The sequence below is a fragment of the Typopeltis vanoorti genome, chromosome 12 (genome assembly GCF_054136105.1).
Source record: "Typopeltis vanoorti isolate ZY-2024b chromosome 12, IOZ_Tvanoo_1.0, whole genome shotgun sequence".
In the NCBI taxonomy this organism is placed as follows: domain Eukaryota; kingdom Metazoa; phylum Arthropoda; class Arachnida; order Uropygi; family Thelyphonidae; genus Typopeltis; species Typopeltis vanoorti.
This window is the reverse complement of record NC_143560.1, coordinates 34,804,406-34,821,589: the sequence shown is the minus strand read 5'-3', so window position 1 is coordinate 34,821,589 and position 17,184 is coordinate 34,804,406. Positions and strand designations below refer to the sequence as shown.

The window sequence follows — 17,184 nt, the reverse complement described above, 5'->3', positions numbered from 1 at the left end:
AGTAGTAAATCATGACATATGAATAAAACTATCTCAATTGGACAGTGACACATAAATTTCACATTATGTGATGACATAACCATTGCACACCTACTTTTCTTGGAGTGTCAACCTTGAACTGGCTTGTATGTAATGCGATGCTGCTTTCTGAAAAACAAATGATACTGGTTTGGTAATCTATGGGTGATAGAACAATATTCAGTGTATATGATTATGTCAATATCACTTCATTTTGCCTAATTATTGTAGTAAATGAAGTTAATGGAACTGGATTCTACTTGTATGCAGAATTTTTAAGACCTATCTCCATAAAAAATATTGGAAGAATGATGAGAACTGCATTCTTTGAAAATGACCTGGATTTGATTCCCATCATTATAATAGGAATCTTAATAATGTTTTTTTTTAAATTAATATAAGTTAGCTGACCTCATGTGGAGATAAAAAGTTTTTTTCTCTGAGAAACTCGGAGTTTTTAATTCAGCAAAAGAGGCAAATCAATTAGGAAAAACCATGCAATTAACGAACAGTAATACTATGTAGTAGCAGTAGATGGCACAGTGAAGACACTGAACTGTGCAGTGAAGAGTGGTCTATCACAATGATCCATTGAACTCAATGGATATACAATGTAACAAGATTTTTAAAATATAATAAACTGTGTTCTATTTTAAAAAGTTCAACATTTTCTAAGAATATGCCATTGCCTCACGAAGTGACCTCATTTGAATATATTTTCCCATTGTCACTTCCTGAAGTTCCCATTCCTCAAAATGGTCCTGGATATGCAATTTTCCATTTGTACCTTTCTCTTTCTTCTGACATATTGTCAGAAGAAAGGTAAATATCTGTTATCATAGCAGTGTTCATTTCACACTAAATATTTTGTATGGCAACTGTTAATATATATATAAACAGTGGTGCCTTGGTTAACGATGGTAATCCGTTCCAGGATTACCGTCGTTAACCAAAACCGTCGTTATCCAAGGTGCGATTCCCCATAAGATTTAACTGAAAATTGATTAATTTGTTCCGGCTCCTCCCCACAACCATAGCACATATTAAAAATGCAGATAAAACTCATTTAAAATGTCATAAAAATATGGTAAATATCATTTATTTATTATACAGTATGTATTTGCTACAAAAAAATTAACATTAATAAAACGAATTGTTCATGAAAACAGTTTTTAATTATCCATCTTCACCAGAAGGACAATTGCTCAGTTCGGAATTTTTTGACAAATGGACCTGTAAAAAACATGTCTAGGGTTGTTTGCTTCCACCTCTTTTTTTTTTTTAAATGTTTCTGAAAAACTGCATGGACTTTTCATTAAATAGATCTGCAGTTCTGATAACCTCATATTTGTTTGGATTCCATTTCATAGCAACATTTTGAACTTCCTCCCACTTTGCCAAAACATTTTTGATTTCAGCAGTTGTAATTTGTTCTTTCTCTCCATCCTCATCTTCAGATGAAATTTCCATTTCCTTTTCTTCACATTGCTGCTTGAAAAGTTCTTTTAACTCATCAGTAGTCAGTTCTCGGTCATGCATCTCCAATAATTCTTCAACATCTTCTTCCTCTACTTCCATGTTAAGATAATGAGCAGTTGTCACAATATCCTTTACCAATTTGTGTCCTTCATCTGAAGTTTCTTCATTACCAAAGGAAGAACACAATTTCCTCCATGCTGCTTTGAGACATTTCATTGTTACTTCTTGCCAAGCCTTTACAATTAGCCTAATTGCTAGGACAATGTTGAATTCTTCCTTCCAAAATTTTCTTAGGGTTATGTTGGTAGCCTCACACATTTCAATGCACCGTAAAAAGTTCCCTTGTGTAAAGTGTTTTAAAATTTGCAATTATCAGCTGATCCATAGGTTGAATCAGAGATGTAGTCTTGGGAGGAAGAAAAATCACCTTGATAAAATCTAATTCCTCTGGTAGCTCTTCTTGTATGCCCGTTGGATGGTCAGGTGCATTATCCAAGGTTAAAATGGCTTTTAGAGGCAGATTGTTTTGCTCAAGATAAGCTTTGACAGTTGGTCCAAACACTTCGCGAATCCAATCTCTAAATTCTATTCTTGTGACCCAGGCTTTGCTGTTAGACTTCCACAAAACACCGAGATTGGATTTAGAGACATTGAACTTTTTGAATGCTCGGGGATTCTCTGAGTGGTAGATTAACATTGGTTTTACCTTGCAGTCTCCACTTGCATTTGCTGCTAAAAGCAATGTTAACCTATCATTCATTGGTTTATGCCCAGAAAGTTTTTTTCTTCTTTTGTGATAAATGTCCTGTTGGGCATTTTCTTCCAAAATAACCCAGTCTCATCACAATTGAAGACGTTGAGGTAGGTAATCTCCTTCTTCTATAATTCTTGTAAAGCTATTGACAAATTTATCTGCTGCTGCTTTGTCAGACTAGCTGCCTCTCCGTGTCTGACCACACTATGAATTCTTGTTCTTTTTTTAAAGTTGTCAAACCAACCTCTGCTACCTTTGAAATCATCATCATCTACCTCAGAACTTGATCCCAAAGTCTTTTTTTTCAAATCTCGATAAATCTGTTTAGCTTTCTGACAGATTGCATTTTGAGATGTAGTATCGCCTGCCATTTTTCTTTCTTTGATCCAAATTAGTAATAGATTTTCCATATAAAAAATTCACTCTATAAAAAAAAAGATACGCAAAATATGGTATTATTACAAATTGTAGAACACTAAGACAAGGGATACAAAGAACATATCGTCACCTGAAAATAAAAGTAAAAGTTCAAAAAAAAAAACTTTTTGAAATAAAAGTTAACAATTAAATTCGAAACCCGCAATTTTTGACTTAGTGCATTTTGCTTGTAAGGTGATGATATTAGATACAGCACTTACCATAACATACACTGATTAGCAGGTTATAGATACAACGATTATTATATAGATGAGATTTGATTTTGGCTTTTGACGGCGAACGAACAGTGACATGCACCCGCCGATTTATTGTCTATATGAACCAACACATAAAAAATAAATGCTTAAATACTCGTTTTCATCATAAAACGCATTTATAACCACAAATTTTAAAATAAAGCACAGTACACTACAAGAAAAGAAACAATAAATGAAAAACGTAAACAGCTGGCTATAATGGGTCAAACATATGAGCTTCACAGCTATGCTGCATGGCTGTTCTCTATTTGACAATGTCTTCCCGCTGAGTGCGATCGGAAATTTCCGGTTTTTTAGATTGGATAGAGGTTCACATAATCGAGAGTCGTTAACCAAGAGATTTTTCCTTACAGCCACTCATCATTAACCAAGTACGTCGGTCGTTATCTGAGGCCGTTGTTAACCAAGGCACCACTGTATATATATATATATGTATATATATATTGTATATATGTTTCTTTCATCCATAATATCATCACACTGAGGTTTTATTAGAGTGGAAATGTAATGTAAGGCAATTATTCCTTATTCCACCAGAACAAGCCAGCTAATGGGGGGGGAGGTGATTTCTTCTTGTCATCCATCAGTTTAGTTTAATTCTGTTCATTCACTCCACATCTTTATTTAGCTATAGTCTTTTGTAACTTCAAAGTATTAGTCCCTAAATAAAATAAACATCATGAACCTTACTTTCTATATAAAAGTAAAAAAAGACACCTTTATACCCTTCTGCATGCATGACATCTACTTATATACATAATAATAATTTTCCATGGGTTAAATTTGAATACATCAATTAAAGTAGAAAAAACATCAGTTCTACAGATGCACACTATATCAAGGATTTCATTTGATCCCTCATTTGAATTTACACTTGCAATAAATCTCTCCCAAACTAATTGGCACATATATTTGACATATTCTTGTACCATCTCCTTTCTTCCACAAGCTACTCACTTTCATCAAATAAGGATATTTTGCACACATTAGATTATACAAAATTATTCATGTCAAAATAAAACAAAGGACTAACAAATGTCTCCATTATCTTGTAATTAAAATGAAAAGCCAAACGGCTTTTCATTTTAATGTCTCCATTATCCTTATACCATATACACATTACAGTCACTAGAGCAATATATATATATAATCAGCAAATAAAAATAAATTTAATTATGTTTACGTCTAATAAAAAGTACATTCAAATCTAAATTCAAGTGTGCTAACATATTATTAATAAAACATCTCCTTAACAGCAAATCGAGTCAAAAGGATTACAAAAAAAAAGTAACCAGGATTTCAATATAAAGATTTTTTTTCTATCTTCATTCATGTCACTGAATTGAAATGACAGTTCTGTCTGAAAGCAATTTCATATCAATATTACTGAGCAAATCTTGGATATGTTTACAGTTGTTTATAATGTGTAGAGTTCCACCGTGATTCCCGTAAAATCAGAATGGTAGACTGAAACCTTATTTTTTAAAGGGTCATTATGTGATCCATGATTTGTCCAAAAATGTTTTAAAAAAACTGAAATAGCGTTCATTAAAAGTAAAATAAAAGTTGGTTAAAAATAAAATATTTGATCAATCAACAGACTGGACCTGTTCCCTATTTTGGGAAGATCTTTGCATTATATTTATATGCTACCAATCAATATACTCAGCACTTTGGCTATTGCCATCCTACCTGTATCCTATGAGGGTTACTCAAGATCATGTAAGTGAAGTGGTGCCGTAAGGATGGTAGCATGTTTAATAAATGACTCAATCACTTCTCTGCTCCCACCCCCTAACTAAGAAACTGCTTATTGTATCCAAGCTGTATGTGATAAATTTGATCAAAGCAGTAAAACTAAGAAAAAGATGAATGCTCATCTTTTTCTTAGTTTTACTGTCATTTCATTTATTTCAATAATTTTTATGTTATTAATAGTGGAAATACAACAGATCATCTTCCTTTAGGTAAGATGCTGCTAAGGAATGATGTCATGCACAGCTCTAACCAACTTAATCCCTTCTGGAGAAACATATAACCCCGCCCCCCTCCTTCTCCATGTACAGGCATATTGAAAGAGCATGTGCCTACCCCCTACTTCATTAATTTTCTCCAAAGTGATGTGATTTCCCATAGATTTTCTGGCATGGTTGACCAAGCAGTTAGCATACCTGCTCTTCAAAAAGGCTGTGGGCTTGAATTCCACGGTCTGTTTGTTTTTGTAAAATAAAATTAATTTAAAAAAAAAAAAAAAAAACCATAGCCTACCCAAGGTTCTACAGGTACTACAGGCTTACAACCTTTTTGCAAGTGGGAGTCACATTAAAAACTGTTCATAGGCACCAGCCTAGAAATGCCAGCCAGATCCAAGGTGATACACCATTGTGCCTTTTACTACTTGTACATGAGGAAATATATGACTTCTGCATTAATTCAACCTTGGTATCTTCTTGGGTGGCTCCTGCTAATGAGACCTAAATAAAAGTCAAAATCAAAATGTGCATAGCATTATGCACGTCCGAAAGGAAGTGCGCTTTGCATTATGGGATATTAAAGCAACTGATGTGAACTCAACAGCATCTATATACAAGTGGACATATCATGAAGATACATTATGCAAAAACTTTATTAACAGACATCCATGAAGTCAAAAGAAAAGTAAAGCTCCCAAATGTAAGTAAACAAAGTCTGCTTACATTTGGGTAAGGATTAAAACAAGCATTAATGAATCAATTTCATATTTAAGTTACTATTTATAAGTATCTTAAAAAGATATTATAGCTCTCTGGTTCAATTAGTTATGGTCATTAAACAAGGGATTAAAGTAGTACTTATAAATGTACACTCAATGGGAAAAAGATACATACCTAATAGTGTCAGTCCTCCTCTAGAATGAATAACAGCCTGTACTCTCTGAGTCATTGACTCCAACAGAAGCTGGAGAGTTGCTGGAGGTAATTCCAGCCATGCCTGTTGCAGCATTGTGCACAACTGTGCCTTAGATATTGGTCCCAGATACATGTATCTGATGTCTTGCTCTACTGCATCCCAGAGAGATTTGATTGGATTTAAATCTGGGGACCTGGGGGGGGGGGGGGGGGGGCATTGGATGATCCCAAACTCAGATGAGTCTTCCTCTAGCCATGTTTAGGTGGTTGCGGCCTGGTGGGACAGCACACTGTCCTGCTGAAACAGATCATCAGCTGCAGAATGCACGAAGGCAATGAAAGTATGTAGGCGATCAGCCAGCACATTCTGGTAGCTCACAGCATTTAAGGACCTCTCCAGACACACTAAGGATCTAACGTGTCACATGAAAAGACTCCCCAAACCATCACAGAGCCACCAGGTTAGCTCTCCTCCTTGAAGAGAGCTAACCTGGCACGACAAGGCCATGGCCTAATGCCGTTGATGCCACACCTGCACGCTCCTGTCAGCTCAGTACAACTGATAACAGGATTCATCAGACCACACGACTCTGGTCCACCCTGCAGAGGTCCTGTTTTCATGATCCTGACACCAGGTGAGGTGCAATGCTTGATGATGAGCTGACAAGAGTAGTACATGATTAGGCTGTTGGCTCCTGTAGCCCATGGTATGCTGTACTGTGCTAGCTGATGATGCTTGGACTCTGACATTGAAAATGGATGTGACTTGTACAACTGTGGCCCTGCAGTTGGTCTGTATGAGCCTGGACAATCCACATTGATCCCAGTCATCAATGATGCATGGTAGACCACCACTTGCTCGCTGGGCGCTGGTATGTCCATTGATGTATACTTACAGCAGATCCCTTGATATAGTTGCTCTTGAGAAGTGTTCAACTTTCCATCATCTCTATCTCTAGTGTATTGTCCATCATTTAGTGTAGTAACTCTAAGTCTGCAGATGATGCCTGAAGAAAGTGATCATAGCATCTGTGAAACTAGTTGAACACTTTGAAACACAACTGCATGTGGTTATCACAGACATTATTCCTAAAAACATATGTTTGTTAGCCAATTGCTGTCAAACAGTCAGTAAATGTAGATCCTAGAGTGGCAATACATTTAGCATGTGATCTGAAGTGAAGTGGCTAATTGCTATGTTATGCTTCCATAGTGTCCCATATTTCTGTCTCTTCACCCTTCTTCTCACATGAATGTAGGTGATAGTCTCACTGGGCATAGGAACACACTGTTATTAATAAATCAGGGAGCTAACACCTCCTCCATTTGAAGTTATAGCACTAAAAAGGTTTCTGCAGACTGTCCACAAAATATACAAGAGACCAAACCAGATAGCAATGTGTCTGGAGACTCCTCAATCAACTCGTAAATCATCCTGCTGCTTACTTGGTGATGTCATGGCCAAAGAGATTATGAGTATAGCAAAATGCAAGGGCACTACTGAGGCTACTCCTGGATCAGAGTCTGGGCACCTCTTTGTGGGGATTACATGCATAAGTCTGTCACCTCTGCTACATACTCCTATGCTATAAAAAAGCTTAGAAATGCTTTTTTTTAGAAATGAAAAAGGATTCAAAGATGATAAAGATAACATGAAAACTGAAAATAAGGATATCCTAGATGTCTGGAGTAATTACATTGAAAGACTGTTAAATTTGAAAGTATCGTAAATTTGAAATTAGTAAATTTGAAGTAAAAAAAGACATCAAAAATTTGAATTGTGGAAAGGCAGCTAAAGTTGGACCAGAAATGCTCAAATATGGAGGTATAAAAAGTTTTGCAGTGGCTACGCTGCATAATTCAAAGAGCCTGGTCAGAAGGTCGAATTCCAGATGACTAGAATAGAACTCTCATAGTACCCATCTATGAAAAAAAGGGAATAAAGATGAATGAATGAATGAATTTCAGAGGAATTTCTCTACTAAGTGTTCCAGATAAGATTTATGCAAGCATATAAAAATCGTGGGAAATAAACTGGGAGAAGAACAAGCTGGATTCAGGCCAAATAGAGGTTGTCAGGATAAGGTTTTCACTTTTCTACAAATAGTTTAGAAATCACAAGAATATGACAAGGATCTGTAGTAAGATTTTTAGATCTGGAAAAGACAGATGACAAAGTCCAGGGAAAAGCTTTTCAAAGCACTAGTACAGTTATATGAGGTAAATGGAACAATATTCAGAGCAAGACATAGTCTGTGTTTAAGTTTTAATTCAGCAGTTAGAATTGAAGGGAATACGGTAAAATGGTTTGATGTAAAATCAGGGGAAAGCCAAGGATGCACATTATCTCCACTCTTATTCATCATCTATATGGATCATATTATGAAAGAAAGTGGCATTAAACCTGATATTAGAATTGGAGATATCAAACTTAGCTCTTTGCTTTATGCAAATGATGTTCTACTCTTAAGCTGTTATTCAATTTATTTAGAGAATCCGGTGCAAGTCTCCAGAATTCTATGACGAAATTGAATAACAGCTATAACACATTTGGCAAAAAGACCAAAACTATGAAAATAGGCAGTAGCATAGAAAACTTCAGCTGCATTCTGTAGGCTCTGTATCTGGAAATAGATACAGAATAAGCAAATTTGGTATGATGTGGGGGGGGGGGGGCAGTTGAATAAATGTATATGGAACAAGAAAGAAATTAGGCAATACACTAAACTAGCACTATTTAAGCAAGACAGTATTCAAACCAGTTTTAAGTTATGAATCTGAGAGTTGGATTAGAAATAAAGCACTTGATCATATTAAAAATGAAAACATTAAGGAAGGAACTTGACATTATTTGCATTCAAGGATGTGTGAGTAGGGCTAATCTAAGGTAGTATGGGCACTTAAATAGAATGGGAGAGGAAAGGTTATCAAAACAAGTATTTGGTGAATAGAACCATATAATGGACTATATATTTTATACTGTACCAATGAATCGATTGTCAGATCCAAAAAAAATAATAACATTGCTACTAATGGAAACATTAGTAGATGTTATTATTGCTACTAATGTCTAAATCTATAAAACTTTTCTGGAGTGTATACGTGTTTGGATAAAATATCAAAATTATGGTAAAAATTTTTTTAAAAATTAAACATGAAAAAATATTGTTTATTATCGATAAAATTATACAGTTTAGTATAATTCAAAATTACTTAAAAATAAAATCCATTCTTCTTGTTTTGTTTCAAGTGAAAAGGTCAATAACCTTTTCCTTGATGTTTGTGTGACTGTTGAAAAATTTGTAGCTCACTTACAGTCACAGAACTTATTTCTTGAGGTTGCATTTCTGAGGTCATAATTGTCAATAACCCCAATAATGTTCTAAAATAAAAACTATAACAAATGTTACGTTATATCTATAATTGTAATGATTAAATATTTAAAGAGATGGAGTAAACACGATAAGCACTACGAACACTCTATTACTAGTGCAAACTGCATATAAACAACAGTGGAACTGTGCAATGGACAGTGCCACATTACGGCAATAGCTTGCATCTCACATGATGTGCATATGCTTGCGTGCGTAGCAATATGACACTGTGGTAAACACAGTGCTGTAAGCGTCCTTCGCTCTCCTAAGTGCTACAAGATGGATTTCTATTATTTTTTATACAAAATAAGAAAATTGTATAGGATTGTTAATGATAAAATTAAATATTACAAGCAAATATAAATAAATTAATAAATATATTTATATATCAAGAAAAATTGGGGGTGCTGCAGTTCTGCAATGCCTATGCACGAGTCACCCCTGATCCCAACTTAAGCAAATATGGTTGCCTTAAATTGCTAAAAAATCTGGGAAAGTGTTATTGTGAAAATATTAGCCCACCATTTGGGGGCATTAGCCATCACACCATGCCCATAAAAGTCTCATGTATGATACTCATCCTACTGTTTGCCTTTCATTTTGTGTGCTATTTGCATTGTATATCTTCTGTTGGTGCAGATGAAGATGTCCTGCAAGCAAGACATCACCATCTGCATCAATTATTTACAACTAGATTATAAGTAGAAAGTTTTTTTCACATGGTTATACTATAAATATGCCAAGAAATAATATTCTTGGTTTAATCCTTTATCAAGCGTAAGCAAACAATGTTGGAGTGTGAAGTATCTTCACAACTGAGCTACCTATACGAGGTGCTATAAAAAAAAAGCCAGACTAGTAGACTAATAAAATCTTTACAACTTATCCAATTTAAATTTGGGCTCAAACCTTCTTTGAGGTAGTCCCCCTTTCAAATTTATGCAATGATCTCACTGCTTTTGCCATGCTCCAAATGCTTCCTGGAAGTCTTTTTTGCCAAAGTGCATCAAGCATCACTTGCAATTTGTCTTGGATTTCCTTAATGATGTTGAACTGCCACCGCTTCAGCTTCAATTTCAATTTTTGGAAACAAAAGAAGTCACAAGAGGTTAAATCTGGCATGTAAGGAGGATGTAAGATGACCACCATGCTGCTGGCCACCAAAAACTCTCATGTCGTTAAGATGCTGTGGGAGGGAGCATTGTCGTGGTGGAGGAGCCATTTGCAGCTTCACCACAGTTCCAGTCTTTTGCGATGAATGTCTTCTCTCAACTGCCTTAACACGCAGTAGAATTCTGCATTGACCGTTTGACTGGGTGGGACAGATTCTCAGTGCACAATCTCTTTTAATGTTGAAAAAGACAATCAACATGCTCTTTGTCACACTCCTGACTTGCCTTGCCTTCTACAGTTCTGGGGAATGTGGATACTTTCACTGTGACGATTGCTGTTTTGTCTCCTGGTCGTAGCTGTAAACCCAAGTCTTATCCCCTGTGATGACCCTTGAGATGAAGGTTGGGTCATTACAGGGCTTTTGTTGAAGATCTTGACAGACTTTCACGCACCGCTCCTTCTGGTCAGAAGTCAAGAGATGGGGAACGAACTTGGCAGTGATGCAATGCATGTTCAGATCTCTCGTGATGATCACTTGAGATGCTCCACATGAAATCCCAACTCTGTCAGCAACTTCCAGGATGGTGATATGTTGATATGCATGAATGATCTGTCGAATTTTTTTGATATTTGTGTGGATTGTGTTGGTTAATGGTCATCCCAGCTTCTGTCATCTTACAAGGTAGTTCTGCTCTTCTTAAAGTGCAAGTGCCACTCAAAACACTGAGTTCTGCTCATATGTGAGGTAGTGTGAGACACTACCTCACATATAGTGTAGCCTCACTCAGTGTTTGATACACCATTGTACACCAAATTGAATAATTTTAATCTTAGCATGAAACGTAATAAGTTTACGTGTTTTCTCCTTTAAATGGAAGTAACAGCACCCTTACTTTGAATTTTACCTGCCATTATTAACAACAATAAAATAAAATAATAGTCATAAACAGTTTATAATTCACAGCAAAACAAAAATAGAGAGAGAGAGAGATCTAGCGAGCAATGTGATTTTTGTAAACAAAGAGTTCACGAAAATTGTGCATCAGTTGATTCATGGGGTATCATGTCATTAAAACCATTGTACGAGCAGAATGTTGTAAAGCAGGGTATCACTGTATATAATTTGATAAATATAGGATGCTAACTGCTGATGATGGAAAGATAAGCAGAGCAATTAGAGATGCTATTGATATACAGTATTTGCAGGGAAATTTGAATAGGCTGAAAGTGTGGACAAATGATAACAACTATCAGTCAATGTTAGTAAATGTAAGGTCATGCACTGTGGCATGATGCAATATTTATTAGCATATTATATTGGTAGGATTATGCTTGGAGTAACTGACGAGACTAGAGATCTTGGAATTATGGTGGATAGAAAATTGAAGTTTAAAGGTCACATAACAAAAACTGCAACAACTCAGAGAATAATTGCAATGTTGAAATGAACATTGATGTGTAAGTACATGGAAGTCATTTTGCCTCTTTACAAGGTCTTGATGTGATCGTGGACTACTGTGGACTACTGTGCACAGATTTGGTCTCCTGGGTTGTGAAATAAACAAGCTGTGGAAAGGCTGCAAAGTAGAATTACAAAGATGATATTAGGATTATGGAATGTAGATTACAAGAACAGATTGAGAGTGTGTGAAAAAAAGAAGAGGAAATAGTTCCATTGCATAAGGGAAGCTCCAAGACTGATGTAGCAAATTACCAACCAATCAGCATATCAGGAGTCGCTGTCAAAGTATTGGAGAAATTGGTCATGAGCAAAATACAGAATGGATAGATGGAAATAGGATACTGTATGGGGGGGGGGAGAGCGCATGGTTTTGTGAAGGGTGGATCATGCCTCAATAACTTGTTCACATTTTATAATACAGTGATGGCAGTTAGATAAAGATAATGGGTTTACAGTGGATACTGCTGGACTTTGCTAAGGCCTTTGACAGGATACCACATGAAATTCTAATCAATAAACTGTAGCACATGGAGATGGATATAAGGTTGGTGAGATAGATAGGAGGGTGGTTGATGGAGAGATATCAGAGAGTAGTTTATTTAGGAGTAGAATCCAAAAGAAGGCCTGTGACTAGTGGTGTGCTGCAGGGTTCTGTTCTTGGACTGCTGCTATTTAATTTGTTCATTAATGATAAAGGAGAAGATCTGAGAGGAACTGTTCAATTATTTGCTGATGATACAAAGTTGGGTAGAGCAATAATTAATACAGATGATGATGATGTCAAAATTTTGCAGGATGATTTGGATAGACTGGCAGACTGGGCAAAGGAGAATGGATGTCAGTTTAACGTGGCAAAGTATAAAGTTATGCATTTTGGAGTGAAAAGATTATCAGTGGTATACCATGTTGGCGAAACTGTACTCCGGGAAATTGATGAAGTCAGAGACTTGAAGTGTCAGTGGATAGGGAGTTAAAGTTTAGAGAGCACATAGCAAAAATGGCTAAAGCAGCTCATTGGATCACTTGGTCACTGAAGAATACATTGATGAGCAGAGACAAGCAGGTTATTGTTCCTCTTTATCGAGCCTTGATAAGACTCCATCTTAACTACTGCATGCAGATTTGGGTGCCAGGGTTTCTTAGTGATGGGGAAGATGCAGAAAGGATCCAGAGGCAAGTGATCAAAATAGTAGGAGGTCTATGGAATGTACCTTACATGAACAAGTGGAAGATTTGTGGGTTACAGAAACTAGTTGATAGGTAGAAAAGGGATGATATGATTGAGGCATTCAAATTACTGAGGGATTTTTACAAGATTAATTCAGAGGAAATTTTTCAGAACAGGTGTGGTGGCAGGAGAACTAGGGGCCATCCATGAAAATGAGTAAGAGTGTAGTTAGCAAGGGTGTTAGAACTAGGTTTTTTGCTTGGAGAGTGGTGAATGAGTGGAATAGGTTCCCAGAGTCTGTTGTTGGTGCCATGACTGTGAATGAATTCAAAGCAAAGTATGCTAGATACTGTGTAAATGCTGAATAGTTCTTGACATGGGCCTTCTTCAATGAGTCTAAAGACTCCTTGGAGTTGCCCATAATAATAATAATAATGTGGACTGTAGACAATGGTAGACAGAAGAAGGGGAGGGGTGATGTGATAGAAGTCTATAAACTTTAAAGAGGAGATGTTACAGGATATCAGTTGATAAAATTTTTTATTATATGGAATGTGGGGAGAGGACAAGGAGACATCTATGGAAGTTAAGTTTGTGTGCAGTGAAGAAAGGTACAGGTAAGAGATAGATTTTCCTTACAACTGTAAGTGAATGGTTTGCTTGTTGAAGTAGTGTGTGCATCTAATGTGAATGAGGTTAAGAGAAAGTATGACAGCTGGTGTGGATGATGTATGGCCTCCCTAGAGGTCCAATAATAATAAATCATTCAGCATTCAACCTAATTAACAAAAAAGCTGTAATGAGTACTAAACTTATTATACAATAGCTTAATAGGATTGCAAAATGGATGATTAAAAGTAAATTTTTGAATTATTTAGAACATGGCAGCACCAAAACATTCCTCTTATCAAATGCCCGAATCCATTTCATAAATTAGAACTAAATTACAAGCAAATTTAAATTTAAAGCAAATCAAATACAAGGATTAATGAAGTGTAGTAATTAAGAAATATGCATCTCATATTTTCATTCCACTAGAATCTGGATTTCTGTTATTCAAGGAAACATTTATTTTTATTATTATTTCAGAGTTACTTCTTGTAAACATAAATCAGTAATGAAAAAAACCATACCATTCTATTCTTAACATAAATTAAAATTATGATGCACATATATACACAGCACTAATATGCCATAGGTCTTGCAATTTTTCATGTGTGGGTCATATATATATATACATGAAAAACGGAACATACAAAGGTAATTCAGAAATAAGATTTATATAATCATTTTTATAGAACAATTTTTCAAACTATACCTGCCTCTCTGATTCTCCCTTCTCTCTCCTGAGCTTTCCTTGATAATCAGCATATGTGCTTCCCCTTGGAACTACATCAGCAATGAAATCATGAAGATCTGGTCCTAAAATTTGATTCTTATTTTCATCATTAACAATGGAGGACCCAGTCATTCTACTTGTATGGAGTGTTTTAATAACTACTGTCTATAAATAAAAATAATAAGCAATGTATTACAATAAAATAAAATAAAAAAAAGTTGTATTCTATAGTTTCTGGTTAATGAGTGCATTAGTATTACATTGCTATTGTACTTTCAGTTGTCTGTAGTTTAAATCTGGCAGTCAAATGGTAAAAAAATAATCCTGCCAGTAATAAATAGTGATCATATCTATGAGACTGAAGTCTTGCAATAAGTCTATTTGATTATTTCAAAGTTTTGAGGATGCATTTTAACAGTTTCTTAGATTCATTTATGGAGAGATAACTGCACGTTATTAAATCTGTATAAGTTACACATGGACACAGTTGAAAAATTATTTAATTATAATAAATTAACTACAAATATTTTGATTCCTATATCATGGATCATTGCCAGCATAATACAGTTGGAAATTAAAAATATATAAAAATATAAATTAATTATACAAGTATTTATTACATGTACACATATGCTTAATTTATTATTATTTTTAAATACATGCATGCATACTTAACTGATTCTAATAGTATCGGTTTTTAACTGCCTGTCTTGCGACTGCATATAAAGAGAGAGAGAGAGATTCCATTCTACATATAACTTCATTGTTGTTTAATTTTTTTAATTTACACGATATTACACTGACAATCATACAAGATACGTGATATCTGTAGTTAATCTATTTTAATTAAATAATTTTTCAACTTTATTATTATTACCTTAAGATCCCATGGAGTCAAAGACTCATCTAGGAGGTTATTGTGTCATACACAACTCATCATGCATGTCTTAAAAACACTCAAATTCTCTGCAGACACCACCCTTTCAGGCAAAACATTCCATTCATTCATAACTTTGCCTGCAAGAAACCTGCTTCTCACTCCACTACTCACACCCTCCTTATACATCTTCCAGGGGATGACCTCTGGTTCTCCCCTGATCTACCACTGTTTTCTATAAAACCTCTCCAAGATTGATCCTATACCAACCTGTGACTAACTTGTAGGTCTCTATCATATCACCCCTCTTCCTCCTATCCACTAGATTCTGTAAATTGAATCTTCTCAACCTTTCCTCCTATTCGACATTACAGAAATCAAAAACTACCTTAGACAATCGCATCTGGATCCTTTCCAACATCTCTTCATCCTTTTGAAAATCAGGTGATCAAATGCACAGTAGTTCATGTGTGGCCTAATCAGAGCCTTATCTGATGGAAAAAGAATCTCCTCACTTCTACAAGTCAGTGTCCTCCACATCATTCCCAGAATTTGTTGTGTTGTGCTCACAATTTTGGCAACGAGTCCTCTAAATTTTAGATCCTTATCCACCATCATCGCCACAAGATCTCTTATTTTCTCCATCTCCAACAATATATCCCCACCAAGCATAAATTCTACATCCCATCTTTGTTTCACAAATTTTAAAACCTTACATTTTGCAACAATGAATTGGCATCCCATTCCCTGTGCCCATTCACTCAATCTATTCAAGTCTTCTTGTAAGACCACAACATCTGCTCTACCTCTTCACAGTTCGTCCTAACTTTGCATTATCTGCAAACAACTGAATATCCCCATCCAAATCTTTGCCAATATTATTAACATATAAGTTAAACAGCAATGGACCTAAAACGGACCCCCTGAGACACACTTTCCCAGAAGAGGAAAGTCACTAGTAGCTTTCCTCTTCTGGGATATTACTCCCCCATACACAACTTACTGATACCTATCAGATAGTCAGTCTCTGATCCAATGCACTAATCTAATATCCTATCCCACTGCTCTAGTTTGACTATATACTTATCATGCAGTAATCTATCAAAAGCTTTTTGCAAAATCTAAGTATACTACTGTGTATCCCTCTCTTCTGTCCAATGAAGACATCACCTTATTGTAATAAGTAGATTACTTATTAGTAAAACATGACCTCCCTTCAGCAAATCCATGCTGTCCATCAAAGATAATACCATTGTTGTCAACCAAATTCTGGATCCTGGTTCACACCATCTGCTCCAACAGCTTAATCAACATCTGACATACAGATAGGCCTATACTTTGATGCGTGAGTTCTATCACCCCTCCCCTTATGAAGCGGCACAATCTTGCCCTCCTTCCACTCCTTTGGAACTCAACCCAGTGCAAGACTCATATTAAAAAAATATGTCAAGGCAGATGCCAGCTCCCCTGGCACATTCTCAAAATACTTGGTAATATATTATCAAGTCCAACAGCCTTATTAACATCAAGTTTGCTCGATTCCCCATACACCTCTTGCTCACTTACAGTCAGTCTCTCCTCCTCATCATCAACTGCTCTCAAACTCACCATAACGTCACATTCACAAGAATGTGAGAACTTTATGAACTGCTCATTAAGTATCTCCACTTTATCTTCTGTAGCAGTTGTTCTTTCCATTTTCTCCAATCAATGTCATCCTTCCATAATCATTCTTCTTTTTTGGCTGGCTACATATACAAAAGAACTCTGTAGGATTATTTTTGGCTTCATTAGCTAACTGCTTCTCATATTCTATTTTGATAGTTGATAACAGTTTTGCTACTGTTACCAACCAAGTCACCCCTCCTTGCCTGTTTTCTTAGTAATCCTCATGGAATTAATTATTACCTCTCCTCTTATGCTGCCTCCATAATGTCTTTTTCCTCTGTATCACAAGCTTAATCTCTTCATTCATCTATTTCACATCTACCGTATTTAACCTTCAGACCATTGGATA

General features: G+C 35.7%; 1 protein-coding gene across 1 annotated transcript in view; it reads right to left on the bottom strand.

The window, feature by feature from the left end:
- The window catches only part of Las (lipoyl synthase, mitochondrial), a 194,874-nt gene that overhangs the window by 155,282 nt on the left and 22,408 nt on the right, over positions 1-17,184 (bottom strand). Inside the window, exon 2 of the mRNA XM_090401861.1 lies at positions 14,274-14,455. Coding sequence (XP_090257987.1) covers positions 14,274-14,455 — 182 coding nt within the window. The remainder of the gene's footprint in view (positions 1-14,273; positions 14,456-17,184) is intronic.